This window comes from Mus musculus, chromosome 19 (genome assembly GCF_000001635.26).
Source record: "Mus musculus strain C57BL/6J chromosome 19, GRCm38.p6 C57BL/6J".
Lineage (NCBI taxonomy): Eukaryota > Metazoa > Chordata > Mammalia > Rodentia > Muridae > Mus > Mus musculus.
This window is the reverse complement of record NC_000085.6, coordinates 47,636,067-47,661,411: the sequence shown is the minus strand read 5'-3', so window position 1 is coordinate 47,661,411 and position 25,345 is coordinate 47,636,067. Positions and strand designations below refer to the sequence as shown.

Here is a 25,345-nt window from a genome sequence, read left to right as displayed (position 1 = left end):
AATGCATGCGCCTTAGGAGAAGCTGCGAGGAGCCTGTGTTGGGGCGTATCACAAAGGCGAGGCTCCTGAGGTTGGCGGCCATGGGGACTGCTGTATGAGCGCCTGCCTGGGAGACCACGTGCTCCAAGCCTACTGGGGCAGGAGCTACTGGGAGCACTGAACTGGGGCAGGAGGGAGCACTGAACTGGGGCAGGAGGGAGCACTGAACTGGGGCAGGAGGGAGCACTGAACTGGGGCAGGAGGGAGCACTGAACAGACTTCACTTGTCTTCTTTCCCAGGTCCGGCTGGCGCTGATGGACAGCAAGGTTCCAGAGGTTAGTCACCACGCTGTGGTCTTCATGGTCACCGGCTGCCCTTGCCTGCCCCTCCCTGGCCTTCCTCTGCCCCCACATGCATGCCTGAGCCCTCCATCCTAATGATAAAGGGGCATGCAGCAGTCTTGGTCACCGTGCTTCCTCCCGCCTGCCTATCTGCCAGCAAGCCGCTGAGGAAACCCCAGGGGCTCAGCTGCACTTTCCCAGGGGAGAGCCATTCCCATATTTCATGCTCTCCGCAGGTGAACAAGGCTTGACAGGGATGCCTGGAACCCGGGGCCCCCCAGGACCCGCTGGAGACCCAGGAAAGCCAGGTAATGAGACAGGAAAGGGATGCCACTGTCCTCTGTGTGCATGCAACTCTGGGATGTTCCCGTGTGTATGCACACTGGGGGTGTGGTGGGTAGGTGCTCAGATGCTACACTGTGTGTGTATGAGCCTTACCCTGTTACCCTCAGCAAGCAGCTCAAGGCAGAACTCTAACCACAAGTTGACATTTTGAAAAGAAGAAGTAGCAGATGAAAATAAGCAAGGAGTTGAAGGGCATGAGTGCTCTTAATACTGTAGACTTGAACTCAAGTTCAGTGTCTTGCCTGTCTCCTCTCCTGGGGCTGTACCCAGGCCTTCACCAGTACCTATCGACCAGAGAGGAGAGGCCTTGCTAGCATCTCCACCGAGGGCCAAACAAGAGCAGGATTCTTAGGTCTGTGGGAAGAGTAAGTCAAAACCAGATACGGTGTCCATTCACCCAGGAACCCCGACTCCTTGGCTGGAGCTAGGTGCAGTGTAATGGAGGAGCGATGGCAGCATTTGACCTCATGTGTATATGTGGGTGTGTGTGTGCAATGGAACATCTGTTCATTTCACAACAAAGCTCACAGAATGGCTCTCTGCCCAGAGATGGAGGACTCTGGGCCCTAACCTCTGAGCCCTTCACTGCCACGCCCACCGGCTCTGGGGGCAAGGTTGTGTTGTGTTGTGTTGTGTTGTGTAGTGTTGTGTTATGTTATGTTGTGTTGTGGCTCCTTGGAGCAGTCCTTAACCCTTCAACTCTTGGTCCTATGTCTTCTTTTCTGCAGGTCTCACAGGACCCCAGGGACCTCAGGGTGAGTCATGCAGTCCCCGGATGCCATCTCCTGCCAGGACAGGACAGGCGCTATAGCCAGTGTCTCTCTAGTTACACAAGCCTGTCCTTCCCTTTCCCATCTCCAGTAAAACAGACTCGGGTTCTGTCACAGTGAGTGCTAATAAGGACCATAAGGGTGGTGGGGGGTGAACCCTGCACAGACCATGTAGGTGACATTCTGATATCAGTGATGCCAGATCCGGTTTGCTCCGTGCTCTGTCTCTGGTGCAGGAACACTCAGGAAGGATACTGCTGGCTAGGAATTCTCTTAAGAAATCTCTACCATGCACGCACATCCAGCCCCTCACTCTCTCTAGTCAGACAAAGAGAGTCATACCAAGCTCTGCAAAGGCCAACACGTGCTGCTAACTCTGGACACAGCAGTCAACAGGGAGAGGGACAGTGACAGCCTTGTAACCCAGAGTGACAGGGATCCTCCAGAGCCTCTGTCTACCTCAACCCAACCCTGCTGGGCCTCCATGTCTCACAGACAGACAGACAGACAGGCTTCTGGGGGAGAGCTCTGTGCCCACTCCAGGTGACTTCAGGCAGGGCCTGAGTGGATCCTGCTGCTTCTGTCAGGCAGCCCGTGTGGCCACACTGAGTGGCAGAGTGCTGGCTGGTTACTGCCAGAGGGGAGAGAGGGAGGGCAGACATCCAGAGCTGCGGGGCCTTAATCATCCTGACTGACTTGTGTTTAATCACATCAGGACTTCCTGGTAGCCCTGGCCGACCAGGGACTAAAGGTATGTGATTTCTCCCAAGGAGCTTTTTTTCTTTTTCTTTTTCTTTTTCTTTTTCTTTTTCTTTTTCTTCTCACCAGCCATTTTTACAGCCGGGAGGGGTTGACAGGCAGGAAGGTCTGCTCTGACCAGAGCCTGGACCAACAGTGGCATCTAGTGGTTCCAAAGGAAGGCTGAGAGGAGGGAGTGCCGAGGCCTGAGTCCTCAGGCCCACTTGTTCCAGGCTGAACCCTGAGGCTTATTTTCATGTCCCCAGGTCCTTGTGGCAGGAAGATAGGAAAGGAAGCTTGCTTGCTCCCAAGCTTTCTAAGCCTATTTGACTTTTAAATGCCTCTAAAATACTCCTGACGCCAAGGTCTACTGAGACCAGAGCCACCCTGATTCCCCCACCCTGTCCCAGGTGTGACTGAGGACAGCAGAGACGCAGAAAGAGGTGTCTATAGGAAGGAAGAGGTGCCTTAACCCCACCAGGGGACAAGTCAAAGGACTATAGGGTGTCTGGCTGGGGCAATGCAATGCCACACAGGCTCAGAGTAACACTCTAGTTCAGTCCTGCCCATCAGACCCCAGCCCTGGGCAAACCTAGGAATGCTGGGTGCTCAGGGTCACACACACTCTTTTCCGTCCTGTGTCCTCACTTTCCTGAGCCTTGGCACTCTTCATCACAAACATCCCCAAGTGGGACCCTAGAAAGAAAAGGTTTGAAAAACTATTATTTCTAATGAGCGGCTGAGCCACAAAGATCTTTGCGGATAAATGAGCACAGCTGTAAAATATGGCAGCCGAGTTCCTACTTCCCAGGCCAGTGGACCTCTGGTGGCTTCCGTAAGGCCTCATAGGGTTAGGGGAGACCATAGAGTATTCCTTGGGGGCTGCAGGCTCTCCTGAAGGAGCTGCACTTCAGACGCAGGTTGTCGATTGTTAGAGTGTACTCTCTCCGAGCAGTCTCCTGCCTTGGCCTTGAGCCCTGGCTGGGGGAACGTGAGCAAAGCGCACCCTTTTGCTCTCCCTGAGAGGAAACCAAAGCCACCCTTCCCTGTGGGGCTTACCATCATTGTTCACACACCTTAGCGTCCAGGGAAGGGCTTTGGTCAAAGGAGCGTCTCTGGTTAGTTCTAGGAGTAAAGCTGAAGTGTGCCAGGCAGGCTCTCTCAGCGAGCCTGGCTCCCAGCTCCAGAATTCATGCCCTCTCTAGTCCTTTGCCAGCCCCAAGCCCATCCAGCCATGGATTGTTAGTCAAGAGGTGCTGGAGTGGTGGATATGTACAGAGACCCATGAGTCCTGCATCCTCTTGCTGGAAGCCCTTCACTCACACATCCTTTCTTGTCCCTCAAGACCAACGGTACACAGGGAATTCACCCATGGGATCGTGACTTTTATTTATCCTTTGATCTTCAGATAATTTCTCCGACTATGGCCATTACAGGAAGAAAAGATGGGGCGGGGCTGAGAACGAGACTCAGGTTGGCCCCCATTCTGGCCTCGTGGAAGGGCACATTCCTCCACAGCCTCCCAGGAGACCCCTTCTCTGAGAGACGACCAAAGCTCTGGCCCTGGGTCTAAGTTGAGAGATAAACACTCAGTGTAGCATAGGCTCCCTTCATTACTACAATCCCATTAGCTTGAGGGCAAGAGGACCACAGGTGGCCCTCGGTGCAACCAGAGGCTCTGAAAATGATTCATCAAGCCACTGGTTAATCCTCTTGCCCACTCCCTTTGTCCTCCCCAGGCGAACCCGGCGCTCCCGGCAGAGTCATGACTTCAGGTAGGCAGCCCAGGAGGGTACGTCCCTGAGTTCTATTTGCCTGTCCCATGTGGGCCATCTGCCTCAATGTCAGCGGGTGGCGGGTGCTTAGGGAGGGATGCAGGTGAGCCCAGACCACCATGTTGTGGCTCCTTGGCCTGTAGTCAGCCCAGGGAAGTTAGGATGTTGGAGAGATGAGAAGGAGAGGTTCCTGTCTTGCTGGCCTACAGCCTACTGGGGTCCTGGCATGGCCTGCAGCCTACTGGGGTCTTGGCACCTCTGAAGGTGACATGTGTCCCATATTTCTTCTGTTTCCAGAGGGATCATCAACAATCACTGTGCCCGGACCTCCCGGACCTCCTGGTGCCATGGGTCCCCCAGGACCTCCAGGGACGCCAGGTCAGTCTGTTCTCTTGCTCTGCCCCCAGTCAGCAGCAGGCTGTGGAGACAACAGATTCTAGGCACATCTGTTCAAATCCTGACACTGAGGGCAGGGACTACGGAGAGGAGACTTATAAGGGAGGAGTCTGATGCTACACTCAGCATTTGCTGAGACACCGAGACCCAGAGTGGGTAAATTACTCCCCTAAGGTCACACAGCCGACAAAGGGCAGGGGAGGGTTTCCATCCAGACCTTTCCGTCTCCAGAACCGGAGCAGTTGATGAAGGTTCCTGAGCTCTTTGTTTCTTAGAGAAATAGTACGACAGATTTATCTGGGGCAGCCCGAATGCTGGTGCTCAGTGAGGCTCATGGATGTACCGCCATGGTTGCAGAACTGTGTAGCAAAGCTCTGGGGAGGCTAGAGCACCACCATCAGGGGTGTGTGTGAGTTCTGTGGGTACAGCTGCCTTCTTACAAATGTAAGCAAACCCCCAAAACACTGCTGAACTAAAATAAAGCAAAATATTAAAGAATTGTGATTCCTACCCCCCACCCCCATTTTTCCAAGATGCCTGTTATCTTGTTTTATGTTTTAATTATTTAAAATATTTGTATTCAAATTAAGAACAGGATTTATACCCAAGGCAAGTGTGCCCTGTTCCTATGCAGGCATGCTCCAGTGAGCAGTGGATATTTAAGTGACCTAGATGTCCCCAAGCAGTAAAGATGTGCCCCACCTCAGGCTCCCCTTCCTGTCAGCTTTACAGGACTGGCCTCTGGTTGCTAATCTGCTCTGGGAGACTTCCTGTGTCCCCAGGTACCTGCCCTTTTCTCAGCTTTGGGGGAGGGGCTGTGATTTAGCTTTTTCTATAACTGTTTGCAGGTCCAGCTGGCCCTGCTGGTCTCCCAGGACAACAAGGTATGCATCACCCTGTATAACCACAGGCTGTGGGCTGGGGGAGGCTGGGGTGGGATGGGGGTGCAGTGGGGGTGGGGTTTAAGTCCCTGAATGATAGATAAAGGGGGGGGTGGAATGGCAGGGCCTCTTGTCTCCACAACAGGCCTCTCCTCACCACAGGCCCTGTAGAGCCTTTACCTGCTCTCATCTCTCCCATATTTCTGAGAGGGTCAGGGCTCCTCAGGACAGGAAGACTGAGGAGTTCTGGTCAAGGTTCTGGTCAAGGTTAAGCAGACCATTTTCATAGACCTTGGGCTTCAGATGACCAGACTCTGATTATAACAGTACTGTCCAGTGATTTGTCCAAGTATCAAGATAACAGAAGTAGCAGCCATGCTCACAGTCAACTATTGGATGGATCACAGGGTCCCCAATGGAGGAGCTAGAGAAAGCACCCAAGGAGCTAAAGGGGTCTGCAACCCTATAGGTGGAACAACAATATGAACTAACCAGTACCCCCAGATCTCATGTCTCTAGCTGCATATGTATCAGAAGATGGCCTAGTCGGCCATCATTGGAAAGAGAGGCCCATTAGTCTTGCAAACTTTATATGCCTCAGTACAGGGGAACGCCAGGGCCAAGAACTGGGAGTGGGTGGGTAGGGGAGTGAGGGGGAGGGTATGGGGGACTTTTGGGATAGCATTGAAAATGTAAATGAAGAAAATACCTAATTAAAAAAAAAAAGAAGAAGAAGTAGCAGCCATTGTTGCCCTGGCTTTCTTCCCCCTTATTTGTCTGTCTTTCCTCCTACAGCTGGAATGCAGCCTCTCTCCTCTAGGTCTCTCCCTTCCTTGCCACACCCTCCTTGAATCTGCCCCTGCCCCACAGAACTCCACTGAAGCAGTGTGCGTGCTAACCCTGTGTCCTCCCCACAGGCCCACGAGGGGAGCCAGGACTTGCTGGTGACTCATTCCTAAGCAGTGGCAGCTCCATCTCTGAGGTCCTCTCTGCCCGTGAGTGCAGGCACAGTCCAGGGCAGGTGTCGCTGGGGATGACACTGTTGTCAGGTGTCGCTGGGGAGGGAATGGCAGGTGTCGCTGGGGAGGGAATGGCAGGTGTCGCTGGGGATGACACTGTTGGCAGGTGTCGCTGGGGAGGGAATGGCAGGTGTCGCTGGGGATGACACTGTTGGCAGGGCGCCAAGCAGCTGTACCAGTGAGTCACTGCAAAGTGTCACGTCAGAATGGCCATGTTCTCTGCTCTGCAGTGGGAGCTGGTTAGAACAGCAGAGAATGTCTGGTGTGAGAGGCACAGTCACAAGAATATGACAGCTGGCAGGCCGTGGCCTTCCAGTAGGACCTGGGTCAGATCAGGTGTTGGGAGTGAGTGTGACTGGCAGGAGTCAAGCAAACCTAACTGGGGAAGCAAGGATGGGTGTCCTTGGACTCTCCGTCACAGGAAGTCTGACTCTTGTGACCTCCTGTCCACCAAGGGTCCAAGGGGGACCACAGCTGGGCCTCCCACCTGGGCTGTCAAGCAGCAAAGATGCAGCGAACCCCAGTGGTTTGAAGCCAGCACATTAGGGGTTCAGCGTTTGGTGGCATCTTGCTGGGTCTGAGCTATCTCAGCATCCCTAGGGTGTGGGTCTCAGTGACCCTGGTGTATGGTGGAAGAAACAGATTGAGAGAGGGTGAATAAGTTGCTTAAAGTTGCCAGCTAGATATGCAGAAGTAGGAATTGAACTCTGGCCTACTGGCACAGAAGTCTAAATTCTTACCTGTCACTCCTCACACCCATACTGTCAGTTGTCAGCCCTTCTATGCTTCAGAATGGGGGCATCTCAGCAGATGGGGACCTAGGGGGTGTTGTGCAGACGGGACGTGGGCTGCAGCCCAGAGACTAGCCATCCTGGTCAAAGGCTCGAAACATGGTGAAGAGCGTGGCCTCAGCCTTCTCTGTTTCTATTTGCTTCTCTCTACAGAAGGTGTTGACTTACGAGGTCCCCCTGGCCCACCTGGCCCACGAGGGCCACCAGGTAAGAACTCACTGATCTTTGGAAGCTGGGGAGTCACAAGGTATGCCATGAGGAAGCTCAGCCCTCGGGTGTCAATCAGCCCCTTAAGGCTGGCATTTCCTCTTCCTTCTGCAGGGCCTTCCATCCCAGGCCCGCCAGGACCCAGAGGTCCACCAGGTGAGGGCCGAACTCCTTGCCCATAGGAGGGGATAAGGACAGGGGAGGTGGGAGGCAAGGATGCCCAGAGCCCAGGGGCTTCTGGGATGGCTCTCAGGAAGAGCATTCCTGACTCGTCCCCTGGTGAGGCTCTTGTCTCACCTGCTGGTATGACTGAATCCTGGCTTCTTTTCCCTAGGGGAAGGCGTACCAGGCCCACCCGGGCCACCAGGATCCTTCCTGACTGACTCAGGTAACATTGGGGGTATCCAATCACACCTATTCCTACTTCAACCCAACTGCACTGACCAACCTGGCTGGAAGAAAGAGAGCCAGCTCTGCCCTCTGGAAGTAACCTCTGGAAGCCAGAGCTGGTCCCCTGTGGAAGATCCATCCACCCTTTAACACACCCACCCATCCATCATCTGCATAGTCACCTACCTTTCCATTCATTTACACACCCAGCCCTCTGACCATGCAGACACCTGCACACACATCCTTACAGATCCATGCATAGCGGATATCCGGCTGAGCATCTGCCAGGTTCTGTGCCAGGTTCTGTGCTAGCTGCCGTTTCCTCAGAAACAGCCCGTCATCCACACCCCCACCGTTTCCTTCCTTGCAGAAACCTTCTTCACTGGCCCTCCAGGTCCACCCGGCCCCCCAGGTCCCAAGGGAGACCAAGGTAAGAGCAGTGACTTGGGGCGCCCGAAGCCAGTGTGTTGTGTCCTCTGCTCATCTGCCTAGTGGCCAAAGAATGTGGAGGAGGCAGGTCAGGCAGGAGCACTTCTTGATCCTCCTACCACAGCCCACAAGCAGCTCAGCATGGGGTAGGAGCAGGAGAGAGGCAGGGTGGTCAGGGACTGTCAACAGTGTCCACCTGATTGACTGTGTGGAATGAGAGGCCCTGGGTTCTGGAGCCCCCATGCCCTCTCTCAGTGGCCAGTGGAAATCACAGTACCCCCTGGCTCCAAGGACATCAGGATACATCAAACATAACCTGGGGTAGGGGGTGAGGTAGCGAGAGCTGACCACCCCCCACCCCCACCCCCACCCCCCCGCAAGAACCCTGAGCTCATGCATTTGGTCCACACAAGTAGACCGTGGATAGCTAAGTACGTATAAGCCTCAGGGCAGTGTGTATATGTGTGTGTGTGTGTGTGTGTGTGTGTGTGTGTGTGTGTGTGTGTGTGTGTGTGTGTGTCTGCTCAAAGAGGGATGCAGGCCCAGCAATTCTGGATCTTAAGAAGCCTCCACAGAGAGATAGGTATCTTTGCAAGCAAGACTGTGTAGGCATGGAATGACTGCACCCACTAAGGGTGCTGAACTTCGCTTGGGAGCTGCCCGGAGAAGGAAGCACCCACAACACAGGGTTTCTCAATTTGGATTGCAGGTGATCCTGGTGTCCCAGGTACTCCTGGCATCTCTGGTGGTCTTTCTCATGGTAAGAATTGAAGAAGAACAGAGTTCCTCTCCCATCCTCGGAGGGAACTTGATGGCAAATCCAATGTCAGCGGATTGTGCTTGGGGACCAAAGAAGGGACTGGAGCAGGCCCGGGAGCTCCGGGGCCAAGAGGAGAGTGGCTGAGGTGGGGAGCAGAGTGCTGAAGGAAAGGAGGGTCAGGAAGACAGCTGGCCTGGGCCAGCACCCAGCTCCGCCCCCTTGCAGATGTGCCCCTTCTGCTAGCCACTGTCCTAGTTCCTCTGAGCAGGCGGGGACACAAAGCCCTGGGCTTCACTCTTCCGAGAGTGAAGGAGCCGAGTCAGGATGCCTTCTCTTCCCTCAGGGGCGTCATCAAGCACTCTGTACATGCAGGGCCCCCCTGGCCCTCCAGGGCCCCCTGGGCCTCCGGGCTCCCTCAGCAGCTCCGGCCAGGATATCCAGCACTACATCGCTGAATACATGCAAAGTAAGTGCTTCGCCACCCCACACCATGGACAGGAGATGGAAAAGGAGGGTTGGCGTGGTCATCTATGTGAAGGCTTCCACCCATGAAGCCTGGCCTGCAGGCCTCATGGACAGCACGGGCCTTAGGCTCAGGTGCTGTGGGGATCAGGACAGGTGCTCTCTCCTCCTGCTGTGGTCATAGGGAAGTCAGATGTTCTCGGCAGCAGGCTTGACCGTGTCATCCCTTGTTGGCAGGTGACAACATCAGGACTTATCTCTCAGGGGTTCAGGGTCCCCCAGGCCCACCAGGTCCCCCAGGGCCTGTCATCACCATCACAGGAGAGACTTTCGACTACTCCCAGCTGGCAAGCCAGGTCGTAAGCTACTTGCGGTGTAAGTCTGTGACACTTCTTGTGCTGTTACCCTCAATGAGTCCCCCTTGCTCCCCGAAGCTCATCTCTTTATTCACTGGTTGTTCCACCCTTCTCCTGAATTGATTCTACACTCATCGTGGCTGGGCCACAGTGCCCAGCCTCACCAAACCTTAGGTCGGACTGGGAACAGAGGCATGATAGGGACAGGCATGCAAAGCATTTGACCACCATGTGCCCAAGTGTGGACCCATCTCTGTTCACAAAAAGGGACCCTCAGTGTCTAGTAGGAGTCAGGCTAAAACTCATTCTAGAACACGGCTCTCCCTATGAAAAGCCAACATCTATTTCTGGCCTCTTCTGACCTTCTGACTAGCCTGAAATGCTCCATTAGTTCATTTCGCCCAAAGACAGTGACTAGCTGACTTGACCTTTCAGAGTCTGGATGCAGAGTCTGCTCCAAGACCAAGGAGGTCAGCCAAGGTCTTCTTCCCACAGCATCAGGCTACGGTGCTGGCTTGTCCTCTGCCTCCTCCTCAGAAGATATCTTGGCCATGCTGCGACGTAAGTATCCCACAGTGGGCAAAGAGTAGGGCCTCTTAGCTCCTTCCTGTCATCACTTGGAGGGCATGTGTCCCTGGGTGGCAAGCAAGAGGACGTCCTCTGCGACCAGGAGTTGCTTACTCCCTGTTCTGCCTTGTGTGCTGAGTCACAAACGCATAGAAAGTGGGAGAGGGAATCCCCCAGCTTCCTCCACTACAGGCCCCTAGAGGCAGGCTGACTTCCCCTGACCTGTGCGTGCACACCAAGAACCAGGAACTCCTCCCAGCAGTTACTGGGAACCAGTCTGGGCAGGTAGACACAACTGGGCTTCTAGGTTGATTCAGAAGGCATCTTCTCCTTTCCAGGGAACGATGTGTGGCAGTACTTACGTCAGAATCTGGTGGGTCCTCCCGGTCCCCCAGGGCCACCAGGCGTCAGTGGAGATGGGTCCCTCCTGTCTTTGGACTATGGAGAGCTGAGCAGACACATTCTCAACTATATGTCAAGTGAGTGATCAGGAGTAAAGACCAGGGCATCCAACCCCGCTGAGATGGCCCCAGTGGCCACCCCCCACCCCTGCCCACCAGCTGCCCTGACCCCTGCAGAGGCAGCAAGAGCAAGCCTCAGAGCACAGCAAAAGAAGCCCGGGAGCACATGGGTGTACGCATGAACGGGCACTCTGCACCCAGCAGCTGGCTGTGGACCTGTGCTCTGCTCAGTGCCCTCCTCTGGGCGCCACTGCCCACACTGTGTCTGCACCACGCTCCTTTCTATCTTCCTCCCTACCACCGTTCTTTCCCTTCCTCAGACCCCACTTTTTTCCATTTGTATCCGTCCTCCCCAATCCCACTTGAGTCTCCAACTACTTGGGACCTTGTTCCCCAGGTTCTGGGATCAGCTTTGGGCATCCTGGCCCACCGGGACCCCCTGGCCTGCCAGGAACATCCTACGAGGAGCTACTGACCATGCTCCGAGGTAAGGCCAAGCAGGAACATCCATCAAATGGTTTGGGATGGAAACTGAAACCTTGGCTCAGGCTGTGACTGACAACTTACTGCCCACTGATGTCCCAGGGTCTGACTACAGAAACATCATTGGACCTCCAGGGCCCCCAGGGCCACCCGGGATGCCAGGCAATGCATGGTCCAGCATCAGTGTGGAGGACCTCTCATCATACTTGCACAGTAGGACACTAGAGAGCATAAGAGACAGGCTGAGGACTGCAGCCTGACTTTGAGGGCATCCCCAGCCCTCTCTAGGGCTGCCATGGAGAACTGATTCAATGTGCTGTTCCCCAGTGGAGCATGCACCAGGAGGGCCCTGGGGCCCTGGACAGGGTCACACGGCTGTGAGGAGCCATGAGCCTTGGTAGGGGAAGAAATGGGAAGAAACTAAGCTCCAAACTGTAGCCTTTGCAGAGCTCATGAGCCATGTGATCAGTCACTTAACAAGGACATAATGTAATACCTTGTATTACATTCTAATGCCTGGTGATGAAGGTCTAGAAGGACATAGGATATGTATGGGGTGAAGGGGAGAAGGGTCCCTTGAAAGCGGCCATTCCTAGATATCGCCTGAAAGGGACAACCTAGGCCTTGCCCACTCTCCTCTACTCCACACACACACACACACACATACCCATCTCTTGCACCCAATCCATGGGGGGTGAGGGGGCCCGCAGTAGGTCAAGGCCAGGCTGAGAATCTAGCCTTTTCTGTCCAGGATCCTGACCTTCCTCTTTCCCTCCCCTCTCACACAGCCGCTGGTTTGTCCTCCATCCCAGGCCCTCCAGGCCCACCAGGGCCCCCAGGTCCTCGAGGGCCCCCAGGTGTCTCAGCAGCTCTGTCCACCTATGCAGCTGAGAACAGCGACAACTTCCGCAGCGAGCTGATTAGCTACCTCACAAGTAGGTACCTTGATGTTGGTCTCCTGTGCCCTCCCCCTAGACCTTCACAACTCTTCTGCAGGAGCCACAGGATGGTCAGCAGTCTAGATAAACCACTCTCTGCTCACCAGCATCCTGTACATGTACAAGGGCCTCAAAGGTCACTCTAAGGGGTGTTAAAACTCCAGAGACCCCCCTAGCTCCCAACTCTTTTGTCCACCACAGTCTGCCGGTAATGCATCTTCCTCCCCTACAGGTCCTGATGTTCGCAGCTTCATCGTTGGCCCTCCAGGCCCTCCGGGGCCACAGGGACCACCTGGAGATGGTCACTTAAGGGAGAACTACAACTGGAGCAGCAACTCCTCAGCCAGAAGGGGCACTTCCTACAGCTCTTCCACGGGCACAGGGGGAACCAACGGAGGCTCCCTGGGTGAAGGTGGAGCCTATGGTGCAGGAGATGGGGGCCCCTATGGTACCGACATCGGCCCAGGCGGAGGCTATGGGGCAGCTGCAGGTGGTGGTATATATGGCACCAATGGTGACTCGTTCCGGGATGGCTTCACTGGAGACCTAGATTACAACAAGCTGGCAGTGCGGGTGTCGGAGAGCATGCAGCGTAAGTTGGAACCTGTGGCCCTCAGAGGGGGAAGGAGCATGTGTGGACCTCAGCATTTAGGCTTTGCAGGCCTAAAACTGGCCCTCGTTTTTTTATGTACTTGGACTGTGTAGATAGCAGCTCTGGAATCAGATGGGTGGGGATTGAAAAAGAGAAGACCCCACTCTCTCAGTGCAAGGGACCCCAGTGCTGACACTGAGCAGTGCAGAGCAGGGCACACAGCAAAGGGCTTGGTACTTTGCTCGGAACAAGTCTGACGGGAGCGGCTTTCTGACAGGGCTTCGTGGCAGTTGTTAGCCAGGAGGCCCTTTCTCACTTTAGCTACCCGAGGACTGTCACAACAGGTCAGCCCAGTCTGCTGGACAGCAAAGGAAGCTGCAGGGCTTTTCCCTCAGGCTGGTTTCATCTAGTTTAGCTGCTCTGAGTGAGGCAGTCCGAGGACACTGCCCTTCAGCAGCGAAGTGGTATGCTGCTTCCTACACCAGCACCCTGGTATTCTGCAGGTCAGGGTCTGCTACAAGGGATGGCCTACACTGTCCAGGGCCCACCTGGGCCCCAAGGCCCTCCTGGCATCAGCAGGGTCTTCTCAGCCTACAGCAACGTGACACAAGACCTCATGGACTTCTTCCAAAGTAAGCACAGCTCCATGGCTTGCCCAGCACTGGCCTGCTGCTTAGTCTTTCGTGGGGCCTGGCATACAAACACCAACGTAATGATCTTCTCCCCGTAGCTGAGATGCCAAAACTCAAGCCTACTTCTGGTTCCTTGTATAAGTCCTGATGCCACCACTCTCTGTGTTGCTTTGAGTAAATGCTTGACCTCCCAAGCCTCAGGCAAGCTCTGGTCTAAGGCTAGACTCTTTCCTTCCTTGCAGCCTACGGCACTATCCCGGGACCACCTGGGCAGAAGGGAGATGTGGGAACCCCAGGCCCCAAAGGTAAGTGACAGCAGGGACCCCAGGGTCAGCTGTTTATGCCTTAGTGCCATACTGTGCCACGCCTTCGGCTCTGTACTCATACTCTGGTGTCAATGCCCTCTCTGTCCTTCTAGGTGACAGGGGCCCTGCTGGACCACGAGGTCCTCCAGGGCCACCCGGCCCCAGAGGGAACAAAGGAGAGAAAGGAGACAAAGGTAAGCAGTGGTGTGTGACTGCTGGGGTTCTGGGATCCAGCAGAGAAGAGGGCATTTGGTTCTGGGCTAGCCTGAGAAAAATCAAGCAAAAACCAATGCAGAAAATGGTGTCGCACAGCTGGGGAAAGGGAAGACCAGAGCTGCCGCAGAGTGAGGAAGAACCTGGTAACAAAGTAGGGAGATGACTTGGAAGGGAAAAAATAGCTTTACAAAGGATTAATCTTCCAGGCTACCTTATAGCAATCACTGTTGGTATCGCTGGTCCTCCCTAAGGTCATAGGCCACAAGGCATTTAACCCCTGCTCATCTTTGGACTTTCAGGTGACCAAGTCTATACTGGGAGAAGGAAGAGAAGTATTGCCATCAAGCCGTAAGCTGCACTTGGCAGAGCCACCAAGTATCTGGGACCGGTTCTTGGGCGCCTATGTCCAAGGGTCCCCGTCCTCCTGAGACCAAATCACCCAGCGACACTTGTTTTAGTCTGAACCAAATATATACATACAGAAAATTCAAAGACACACAATCTGAAACAGCTCCATTGGTTGGGTGGGCCTTTCGGAATAGCTGCAATGTTTAATATGAGACTTGACCTCTCTGCTACATAGATCTGAGCTCCCCGGCTTCTTTAGCATTTAGCCCAGCCTCTGCCAGGCCTCGGAAGCCAGTTACATAACTGTTGGCTGGGGATCTTGGAGCTTTGCCTAAAAAGTGAGCCCAGAAAATGGAAAATGGGAATGGGGACCTTTGTAGATGACGTGTGATGGGTTATGTTACGAAGGCTGCTGTCAGCTCCTCCTCCTCTCTTCACTCTGCATTCTCCAGTCACAGAGGTGACTCTTGCAACTGAAAACACTCAAAGTTCACTTCCTCAGAGGAGGTGACATGGTTACCTTCAGTTACCATGGTGCAGATGCCAATCACCTTCCCACTGGCTTACAAAGCTTGACTGGTCGTAGCTATGGCCTGTGTCCACAGGTACAGGCCAGAAGTACAACTATGACACCACACTAGACCCAGACAGGACAAGAGGGGCAGTGGGCAAGGAAGGGAGAAAAGAGAGGACACAGAACTCCTGATGCTGAGGAAGCATGGCTTCCACACACCATCCTGCACTTAGGAAATGGCATAAAAGACTGGGCACAGTTGGTTTTTATTTAAGCACTTTCCACTGTCTAAAAACATTTGTATGTAACCTGTAAGATGAAAAATCATTTCAACTGTAAAATTTTCAATTAAAGTTTTTTTTTCTTTTTTAATGTATGTTTAATCATGTGAGAAAGTTAGTTTAAAAAAAGGATCCGGGTTACATAGGTCTGATTGCAACACTGTTTGTCACAAATGGAAGAGGTGATTGGTGGTAGTTTAGACCTGGCTTCCAGCAATGGATCACTGAGATCTCTAAAGGCAGAGTTTTAAAAGCTACCACTTCAATCTGGACACACCAGACAAAGCACTTTTGTTTTCTCTAAGTTCCTTGAAAGCTAAACACATAGACAACAAATTAGAAGCTTCTTTGCAATTAATGTATGACTGGAAGCCAAGTATAGAGATGAAGATGTCTTGATTATCATTAATGATTAATCAGGCCTAGGAAATGTTCCCTCGTTACTAGACTTTACAAAGTCATCATCTAAAAATCTTCATAGAATCGTACACCCAGAAGAAATGGGAGGAAAGTCTAAGTGTGCTACCTCCTCCAGAAAACACACACACACACACACACACACACACACACACACACACAAAAGATACCAGCCATGAGCCATGTCTTCAGCTGGAGAGCAGTGGATGTGAGCTTCTTTGTTTCACTCGAGAGCGAAAAGGGATCAGGATGAGCTCAACAGCACACAATGCTCTGAGATTAGAAAATGACATCAGTAGCTCCCTTCGACCAAGCTGCACCCAGGCCAAGCAAGGCAGCCGCCAGCGTCTACTGAGTGGAGGGGGTTTTATCATATGATTTTTCATCAATTTGAAACAAATAATCTATCCCAGGGAGAAAAGAAGGAAATAAAAGCACACACACACACATGGCCACATAGACACTTTAAACATCTCCCAAAGGAGGAAGGTACATATTGGAAGGTACTTACCTGCAAGGTAAAAGTTACATTTGTCAGTAATGAGAGGGAGGGGGGAGGGGGAAGGGGAGGGAGAGGGAGAGACAGAGACAGACAGACAAACAGACAGACAGACAGACACGTAGATAGCTAGGATCAATGATAAACATAGAAGGTCAGAAGACTGGGAAGGTGAAAAGTTTAAAATATAACTAGAACCAAAAGCTGCAAAGTGTCTCAGGCAGGACAACCTCATTTTTAAGATTTTAAATTAAAAAGAAAATTCCCCAAAATAGATTAAGAAATAGCTTTATTGTTTGACAATCCCATGATTGAAAAGGCATATTTCTGATCCCAAATAGACAAGAAGCATAATGTGAAGCAAAATTCTCTTTGAAAACTTAGCTTGTGAACTTATTACACTGAAAAGAATCACATTTTTAAGCTGCAGCCAACATTTGAAACTGGTAAGACTCTACTCCAAGCTCTGTAGCAGAAATTTTAAAGCGTTATTAAAACCATGTCAGCCGAAGAACAGTTCGGCAGAGACATCAACTGTTGCCTCTGACTGAAGAGAAACATGAAAATCACCACCCCGCATCCTACACAATCACCACGCAGAGAGGACCAGAAGGCTCTCGGAGAGCTGATGCTCTCGTCTTCCACTGCAGTTCTAGATGTTTCATTCTGCAATGTTTCTAGCTATTAATATGGCCGAATTTGGCTTCTTAGAAGAGTCTTTGTCATTTAATAAGCACAGTGTAGAATGGGGGAAAGTATGAGGGTAGGAGGGACCTGGAAGAGTACAAAAGACAATCACTTCTGAGACTTGCTGATGCTCGAGAGATCAGAGAGCCCCCATGGGCCTCACGTGCCTGAGAAAACACTGGAGAGGTAGCTCTGGTTCTGCCCCCTGCTTAGGTACAACTTGCCATGTCCTGTCAGGTGAGATGCTTCCAAGATTCTCAGCATCCTAAAAACACTCCAAATGTCCTCCTCACACACAGGAAAGGTAAGAAAGAGCTTACTATGACTCCACCTAAAACAGCTAATTCAGCGACCCACAGCCTGAGCCTCAACAGGGTTAGGGGGGAAGCCCTGTTACTAGGGCTCTAGGAGCTGGACCTGCAGAGGCGAGGAGGAGGTGTGGCGCATCCACAGCATGCAGGGAATGGGGAGGTGACTGCTGACAAACTCCTTTATGCGCTGCATGGCACATTCTGCCACAGCAACTGAGTGACCTAATCAGGAATGGACTGACTGTATGAATGGATGCCTTTGCCCCTCAGCCCCTCCCCACCTATACTTCATGCAGGAAAGAACAGTCACTATTATCTACTTGGTTTAAGGCCTGAGGAGTAGGCAGGTTTGTTTAGAAACAGCACGTTCTGTTACAAAACACTTCCTATCATAACCTGAAGTGCTGAGATGGGTGTGCTCCAGTAACAGTCCCTGCACACACAGGAAGGCAGCCATGCTCGGAAGAAAACTCCAAGCAGGAGCAGGAAATCTAGAGGGCAGGCTTCAGGGAGACACCCTTTTCCTCCCTCCCAGACACAATGCTCTAAATGTCAAGGAACTGGAAGGGCAGATCATGTCTAAATTACCTGAATGAAACTGAAAAGAAAATCCACTGACTGAAGAATTAATTTGTAAAAACTCAAAGGAGAAAGTGGTATGAGAGCCTTCCTCCCCTCTCCCTCTTCAAATAAGTCATTAAATACACTAGGTAACATAATACCATCTTTTATCATAACAATATAAACAATTTCATCATCATCCTGAATATTACTTTATAAAGATATATATTTAAAGGCTTTCAAACAGTTTTCAACCCAGCATCTGAAAATAAAGCATTATGAATTCTGTATATAGTAACACATTCATGTGATAAGTGTATGAATTTACAACCATACATTATATATGTATATATTTATATATATTTATATAAAAAACAAAGTTGGCTAAAAGTTAAGGCTACCTACAAGGTTGTCCAGAAAAATTATGCTTGCCAAAATAATTATAAAATTAAAATTACACATGCATTTTTAAACCATCTAACCAGATAGAGCTCAGCATCCAAAGTTTCAAACAAACGGCCAGAAAGCTCTACAGACATCTACGGTTCTTACATGAACTCCTGCTCCCACATTACACTACTTTTCACCAACCTCAAAATATAACTAAATACTGGTAACAATTTGGTACCCAGCACTCTTAGAAGAGAACAGGTTGCCAATGGCAGGCAGTGAGCATCATTTACAAATGTGCTGTTTCTAACACTGTTGACCTGACATGTGGCTGAGATTCTGAACTTCAAAAGGAACTAAGAGTGAACATTTCATCAAAATCACATGTACCAGTAACCACATGATAGAGACTTCAGGCTTTTCCTACCCAAAGTAATTAATTTAAACATGGAATAAAATAAAACCAAAATGCACTTGAATAACCTCATTGGAAACAACCCAGTGTCACCTTGGGTGTGTGTCTGATATGAAAGAAAATCCATTGTGGACAAACACTGCTGAGACTAGCTTCAGAACTGTAGCCGTGACTGCAGCTCAGGGCTGAGCTCTCGGTGATGGCAGAACTCCCTGAGCTGTGGGCATCTCTCAGAGAGTAAAGGGGCTCACCAACTCACATGTTAAAGCCAGTTCTCCCATCTTCCCAGGCTTTGTACACCATCTGTTTTAGGATGTAATTTTCTACGGAATGGTAATATAAGCAAGTTTTTAAAACAGTGATGTCAGTGAGAAGGGGACTTTGTTCCTCATGACCAAAAGGAAAGCCCCATTTTACATATGTTTAAAATTTAGTGTTTTAGGCACTATCTTAATAAAATTAGCACCTTAATAATTAGCTCCTACCCACACAGGCTAATGTTTGCGACAAATTATTGAAATAACTTTTCTCTTTTAAAAGATTTTGATCCTGTTTAGTGATAAAAATATATCTATGTACTGAATCAATAACGTATTCTCTAACTCATGGCTTTTTAAAAGTAAGAGTTGGTTTACCAAAAGAAAATTATCCCAATTCTATAGCAGAGTCCTTTCTATAGAATTTAGCATCATTGAGAAATCAGGTAAAACAATATTTATTAATACTTAGTGATGTAACAGATATATTTTCCAAATAACTTTAAACATTATGTCTCTGGCAGTTTTCAATAACAGTGTCTAAAGAATACAATATTTAAGGTCAATATACAAAATCACCTTAGGGAATTACCACGAGATGCTACGTCACCAACATGGCCGAGCATCTGTCTTAGTTCGTCTGCCCTTCATCTTTGTTTAACAATAAAATTCAAGAAAGAAATTTTTAAAACCACCAAGAAGATGAAGCAGGTGATTGTCTTTGTAGTCATACATACTGTGGAAGATGAAGAGAATACAATGATGTACTTAGAAGCCAAATCCAGATGAGGACACTTGCTGTTGCTATGACCCAGTGGAATGTAAGGTGGGAATAGGGTAGAATTTAGAGATCCGGCTCTGTGCTGATGGATTAAGACATTCGGACTCCCCAGTCATTTTAAAGAACACTTCCTGTTCCTGCAGTTTCCTGGCAAACTCTTCTTCCAGTGTCTTAAGAGGGGAAAGAGAGACAATTATGCACTGTTTTACATCGTACATAGAATTTATTCTGACAACCAAGACTAAACCATTGCCCAGGGGCTGGAGAGATGGACCAGTTCAGTTCCTAGTACCTAATACTGGGTGGCTCACAACTGCCTGTAACTCCAGCTCCCGAGATCTGATAGTCTCCACAGGCATCTGCACTCACATGCACAAACCCACACCCAGATGCAAATGCATATGCATAACTTTTTAATCTTAAAATAATCAAAAATAAAAACAGAAACAATTTCTAGCCCCAAACATTTTACTCAATACTTAAGACCACATACTTTGCAATAGCCCCAGGTTCAAGATTAAGATCAGTTCTCTCCAACAGAAGAGGGTCCCTACCTAACTTATCTCGTTGGCAAGCCATGTGAGCATCACATGTAAGCATGCAGACTGTGACACCTTTTAGTAAGTGCTATCTGCTTTTTGTGTCAGCTACTGACATGCATGTCTTTCTTCCACACTGAATGACAAGCTGCATAAACCTAAGATCTAAACTATATTCCCCCCCACAGAGTTTTGAGTGAGATTAGGTCACAAGAGCAGAGCCCTTCAAACGGGATTACTATTCTTTTAAGGGGCAAGCAGAGAGTTCTTCTCACCAAAACATGGCCATGCAGAATTCCAGACATGGACTTCTGAAGCCTTCATCTTCTAATATTTTGTTATAGTGAACTGAATGGATGGTATCAGGGACTGGAATAATTCATTTAAAGAAAAGTGCTCTTATTCAGGTTGAGACAAAGCACAAGAAGGTTCCCCTGAAGAGGCAGAGCATGAGCGTGGCCATGAAGCAATGGTTAACTCACAGGCAGGACAGAGAATGGATGCCAGACAAGACAAGCCAGAACAGTGACGCTGGCACAGAAGTTGTAGGAAGAACACAGTCTATGCACACTGCAGCACACTAAGTGAGAAAGCTTACAGCGCACTGTGTCACTATGAACACTTCAAAGTCACACCGATGGAACTCACGATTTATCAACATCTCTTCAGATGTTCAGGATAAATACTCTGGTGACAGCAGGCAAATGAGAATAAGGAGAGGAACTAAAGACAGAACCCATGAGGACATGGTGAGCAAGTGCAGCAACAGAAGAGAGAGTGGAAAGGAGTCACAGTTAACACCTTGCTGAATGCTAAGTGCTGCAGATTTCTAACCTGTGTGAGCCAGGATGTCACTTAGGAGAAAGGCTGTGGAAAGCACATTTCCTGTTGGTAAGGTCACAGGAGGGAGGGAAGGGGAGATGACCACTGAACTCAATCTGATGACGACTGAGTTGACATTCTTCTATCAGCTTCAACAGGGGTACATTAATCACTTAGACTGTGCCAAGAACTCTAATAGCAAGTGTCAGATCAGTGAACAGAGATAAGCTCCCTGTTTCAAAGGGGCTTATAGTCTCATAGAATACAACAGAAGAGAAACAGAACTGCTGTCAAAGAATGGGAAAGAATATAACACAGAAAACCAAATAAATAAGCCAGGACACAGAAAGCTGAGGTGGGAATCAGAGATAAGGACCTCACAGTGGGAATTAGACAGGGAAGACAGGGCACCCAGAAGACAATGAATTAAGTGAGAGGGCAAAGTTCACACTGGTAACAAAAACCAGTGGGCTGGGTGCAGTGGGCACACCTGCATCTCAGTACTGCTAAGCCCAAGGCAGGAGAATTGAAAGTTTGAGGCCAGCATGAGACACAAACAAACCCTGGCTCAAAACAGTAATAATAGCATCTCCAGTGAACAGTCCTAGCAATATAAGCACCTGTGGCCTCGAGCCCTGAGACACTGCCACACACCTCACTTACTCCTCCAACTGGTTTCCCATCTTCTTTCTGAGACTGGGTTTCATGAAGCACAGGCTAACCTTGACTTCATCGTGAAACCTTGAACTTCTGATCCTCTTGCCTCTACCTACCAAGTGGTACACGCCTGAACACTGAACACCATGACAAGCAAGCCCCCAACTGAGCCACATCCCCAGCCCTTAACTTTCTTAATAACCTTGATTAGAAGACAGTATCATCCATACAAACAGGGAAAATTGAGCCTACAAATAAATATTAAATGTCAAAATTATTCAGAACAAGCAGCGAGAAGCCTTACCTTTATGGCCTTTGTGACTTTATGCCCTCAATCAATACATACTAGTTTTTAAAAGTTTAAATATGTCTCCTATACAACCTATGTCAGTTTTGAACTGTGGTTAAAACAAAGCCTGACACCTCTAGAAAACCTCTGGCACATAGTAAAAGCTAAGTACACATTTGCATGGGTGAAGAGCCACTGAGATGTACTCCAGGCTGGAGACCCATGAAAAGCAAGGCTGATGTCACAGAGATGTGAACTGTAGAGTGACAGCCAGACACAATGGTTAGCCAGTGCAATCAGGCCAGCAGGGGAGGCCGTTACAAACAAGGGAAATGGAGGGAAAGCGGAACCAAGCCATTCTTCTGTCTCATATCTTAAATGTAGTTCACCTGTTACTGTGGCTCCAGCTGACACCTGCAGCCTGGTCTCCTCCCTAATGCCCTAGTCCCTTCACTGCCTGCAAGGAGAACTACTTGTAATTTTCCACGTGTAATAACTCGTCCCATTCCTTTCCAGCCTACCCACCTGCCTCACAAGTTCTATCTCGTGCTCCATACCTCAGCCAGCTTCTACCTCTTCAGCCTCCTCACAGCCTCACAAGCTCTGCCCCTGCATCCTGTTCTAGCCCCGTTCTAGCCCTCAACAATGATCCCAACCTGCACTCATTGCTCATGAGGTCCTGAACTTTGGGAACAGTGATGCTGTCCTTTCATCTCTGTTCCATCCGTGCCACTGTGCCCGATACAAAGCAGTAAAGAGCCAGTAACAAGCAGGCGAGGCACGGCCCCCACATAGCAGTGCAGTGCAGCTTTATCGTTACCTTCTTCCTGGGTCTCAGCTTCTCTCTCCACTCCTTCAGCTCTTGGCTGTGCTCCTCATCCAACTCCTTCAGCTTCTGAGTCTCATGTTCAACCAACAGGTGGCATTTTTCATTCTGAAAATAAAGTTGGGATTACATTTTTTTCAGATCAATGAAGCAATTTTTTTCTCCCTGAGAAAGGGTTTCTCTGTGTAGCCTGCCTCTGCCTCCCAAGTGCTGGGAGCACTTTTTAACAGATACAATTTCTTTCAAAGTAGCAAATTACTTGCTAAACATCATGCTATTATGGAAGTGGCTCAGCGGTTAAGAGCACTGACTGCTCTTCCAAAGGTCCTGAGTTCAATTCCCAGCAACCACATGGTGGCTTACAACCATCTGTAATGAGATCTGGCACCCTCTTCTGCAGTGTCTGAAGACAGCTACAGTGTACTTACATATAATAAATAAATAAATCTTAAAAAACAAAAAACAAAAAAACAAAAACTAAGTGCCAAAAGATGTGAAATAGTCTGTTTTATAAGTGTATAAATACCTTCATTTTCTTGAAAGTTTATTATCTTCTTGCAAAAATACTAAATATCACATAAAGGGCTACCATAACATATAAGAAGGACTTAAGTAGAAATAATACTTTAGGCCTTTGCAGTTCTAGCTGGCAAGATCTGGAACTGGTAAGTATTCTCCCCAGCAAAGTAACCAACACACAGAGCATCAAAATATCCTCCTTCTCTCTAGGAGTGTAAGCATTCCAGGCGCTCACTACATGGGCTAGCATGCATGCAACATCAACTCCAAACTGACCTCTCTAAGTCTAAATCAGCATGTTACTACTGAACAAAATTTCCAAATGTTTACTTTTTCAGGAAACAAAAAACAAAAACAAACCAAAACAAAACAAACAAACAAAAAAACCAGCCACATCCTTTTAAATGGAAAAAAAATAAATTCAGCATCTTAAAATTAACATGCCGTCACTTAATACTAGAAGGCATATTCAACACTTTCAAAGACTATTTCTCAGGTTGTAATTTAGCTAAGTTGTTTACATTCATCTTAGTTATATGAAATAACAACAAGGGACTATGGCACTGCACAGCTCTTCTTGTGGGTCTATATGGTCAGCACAAGCTAAAAATTCTAGCCTTTTCTCCACATCAGCCATCAGCAGCCACATGAGCGCCCTGCCCCTGCATATCCTTATTGCCAGGCTCCTGAGCCTAACCTGCAGCTGGTGCAGTTCCCGAACATTGGCTTCACACTGCAACTGAAGATCCCGCATTTGGCTCTCATGTTTTTGATGCTGAGCCATTCTCTCATTTTTCTGTCTCTTTTCTTCTTGTGCAGCAAACTATAAATAAGAAAAACAAAGCAATAATTTAGTTATCTGACTGCAAAAGCTGTCCAACTTATCTCACCCCATGCTCTAAGCTCTGTCATGAGAGAACACGCTTTGCCCTCTATGGTCTCAAATAAGGAAGACTAGTTGGTCTATAGCATGTACCCTGCCCCATCCCAGAAAGTTAAAGTAAATACTTTTAAAAGGTCATTCAAAAGTGTTAAACCCTGAAAAGGAAACTCATCTGTTTAATACCTGTTTAATTTTTTCACGGTCCTGGTCTGGTGTGGCTGTTGAGTTGATCCTCAAACTTTTTTTAAACATGGCCATTCGTGTCTTGGCTTCACTTCTTTGAATCTTGGGCAGTCTCGCTCGTTCCTGAGTCTGTCTGTTTTTCAGTTCTTCAATAAGTCGTTGATTGTAGCGCTGCATTTGTTCTGTTTCCTGAGAGGGATTTAAACAGATGTAAACAGTGCAGAGATAACGTAACTCTCAGAACCCACAGCTGTTCTAAGACAGTATTCATCACTGTCATCCTCCCTCACTGCATAATGAGCAACAAAATACCAGGCAAAAATAATTTATAAGGAAAGTTAGTAGATGACAGCAGTGTTACAGCAAAAACTTTTTCCCAATTTCAGGAAAGACATGTATGGTGGTTTGAATATGCTTGGCCCAGGGAATGGCATTATTAGGAGGTTGCTGAAGTGGGTATGGCCTTGTTGGAGGAAGTGTGTCACTGTGGGCATGGGCCTCATCCAAGCTGCCTGGAAGTGTCTTCTCCTAGCTGCCTTTGGAACAAGAGGTGGAATGGAACTCTAACCTCTGACCTGCAAACCAGCCCCAATTAAAGTTGTTCTTTATAAGAGTTGTCTTGGTCATGATGTCTGTTCACAGCAGTAAAACCCTAACTAAGACAACATGTTATTAAAATACTTGAATCACAACTGTAATCAGGGAGGAAGATAGGCAAGAAGATTATAATTTATAAGGTCTTTAAACCACTATATAATGAACAAAAATGTTATCAAAATAAAGCATAATCAATTACTCAAAACTCAATGAAATTTAGGGTAAAAGATAGAAATAAAGCCAAGAATCCATCCTCTAAGAAATTAAACTTCACAATGAAATAACTTTTGAAGTACAATGCACAAAGCAGCAAAGGACGTTCCCTTTCATTCACCTTCTCATGGCGTTTTAGCAGCTGATGTCTCTGCATGAAATACTGATCTTTAAGCTGCTGTTTAAGCAGCTGGTGCTTCTCTTGTAAATGTCGCTCTTCAAGCTCCCAAATTGCGGCTTCTCGAGCTACAAGGAAGTAGTTTTCAAAATGTCACTCGGTTCTTTTAACTAATGTCCAACGCTCTTCATTTTTAAATAAAGTATATATAAACTACTTTATATATACTAACTTATACACACAAATTGATATTCTAAGGTATAAAGAAAATATTACCGATATAAAATAGCACTTATCATCACATTTTATTTTGTTTTAATGTCCTAAACTAAGACTGTCCTACCAAGAATGCCAAAATCCTACATTAAAAAGAAAGAAAAAAACAAAACTAATCTGTTAGGAGG

At 48.9% G+C, this 25,345-nt stretch overlaps 2 protein-coding genes across 5 annotated transcripts in view; one reads left to right on the top strand and one right to left on the bottom strand.

Annotated features, from left to right (window-relative positions):
- Positions 1 to 15,071, top strand: part of Col17a1 (collagen, type XVII, alpha 1) — a 45,702-nt gene extending 30,631 nt beyond the window's left edge. The window contains exons 30-54 of one of the 2 annotated variants that reach the window (NM_001290825.1): positions 280 to 315; positions 558 to 629; positions 1,395 to 1,421; positions 2,152 to 2,187; positions 3,914 to 3,949; positions 4,247 to 4,327; positions 5,194 to 5,229; positions 6,144 to 6,221; positions 7,190 to 7,243; positions 7,358 to 7,399; positions 7,578 to 7,631; positions 8,004 to 8,063; positions 8,772 to 8,822; positions 9,166 to 9,288; positions 9,522 to 9,659; positions 10,136 to 10,201; positions 10,546 to 10,686; positions 11,066 to 11,155; positions 11,254 to 11,364; positions 11,940 to 12,086; positions 12,322 to 12,681; positions 13,185 to 13,313; positions 13,556 to 13,618; positions 13,732 to 13,812; positions 14,134 to 15,071. In NM_001290825.1, the coding sequence (NP_001277754.1) occupies positions 280 to 315; positions 558 to 629; positions 1,395 to 1,421; positions 2,152 to 2,187; positions 3,914 to 3,949; positions 4,247 to 4,327; positions 5,194 to 5,229; positions 6,144 to 6,221; positions 7,190 to 7,243; positions 7,358 to 7,399; positions 7,578 to 7,631; positions 8,004 to 8,063; positions 8,772 to 8,822; positions 9,166 to 9,288; positions 9,522 to 9,659; positions 10,136 to 10,201; positions 10,546 to 10,686; positions 11,066 to 11,155; positions 11,254 to 11,364; positions 11,940 to 12,086; positions 12,322 to 12,681; positions 13,185 to 13,313; positions 13,556 to 13,618; positions 13,732 to 13,812; positions 14,134 to 14,186 (2,165 nt within the window). In that variant the 3' untranslated portion in view covers positions 14,187 to 15,071. The remainder of the gene's footprint in view (positions 1 to 279; positions 316 to 557; positions 630 to 1,394; positions 1,422 to 2,151; positions 2,188 to 3,913; positions 3,950 to 4,246; positions 4,328 to 5,193; positions 5,230 to 6,143; positions 6,222 to 7,189; positions 7,244 to 7,357; positions 7,400 to 7,577; positions 7,632 to 8,003; positions 8,064 to 8,771; positions 8,823 to 9,165; positions 9,289 to 9,521; positions 9,660 to 10,135; positions 10,202 to 10,545; positions 10,687 to 11,065; positions 11,156 to 11,253; positions 11,365 to 11,939; positions 12,087 to 12,321; positions 12,682 to 13,184; positions 13,314 to 13,555; positions 13,619 to 13,731; positions 13,813 to 14,133) is intronic. The other variant, NM_007732.2, reaches the window with a different exon arrangement.
- Positions 15,072 to 16,165: 1,094 nt separating this feature from the next.
- Positions 16,166 to 25,345, bottom strand: part of Slk (STE20-like kinase) — a 65,228-nt gene continuing 56,048 nt past the window's right edge. For 2 of the 3 annotated variants that reach the window (NM_009289.3, NM_001164639.1), the window contains 5 exons: positions 24,945 to 25,069; positions 24,014 to 24,202; positions 23,645 to 23,770; positions 22,423 to 22,536; positions 16,166 to 19,465 (listed from right to left, as the gene is read on the bottom strand). In NM_009289.3, the coding sequence (NP_033315.2) occupies positions 19,319 to 19,465; positions 22,423 to 22,536; positions 23,645 to 23,770; positions 24,014 to 24,202; positions 24,945 to 25,069 (701 nt within the window). In that variant the 3' untranslated portion in view covers positions 16,166 to 19,318. The remainder of the gene's footprint in view (positions 19,466 to 22,422; positions 22,537 to 23,644; positions 23,771 to 24,013; positions 24,203 to 24,944; positions 25,070 to 25,345) is intronic. The other variant, XM_006526827.4, reaches the window with a different exon arrangement.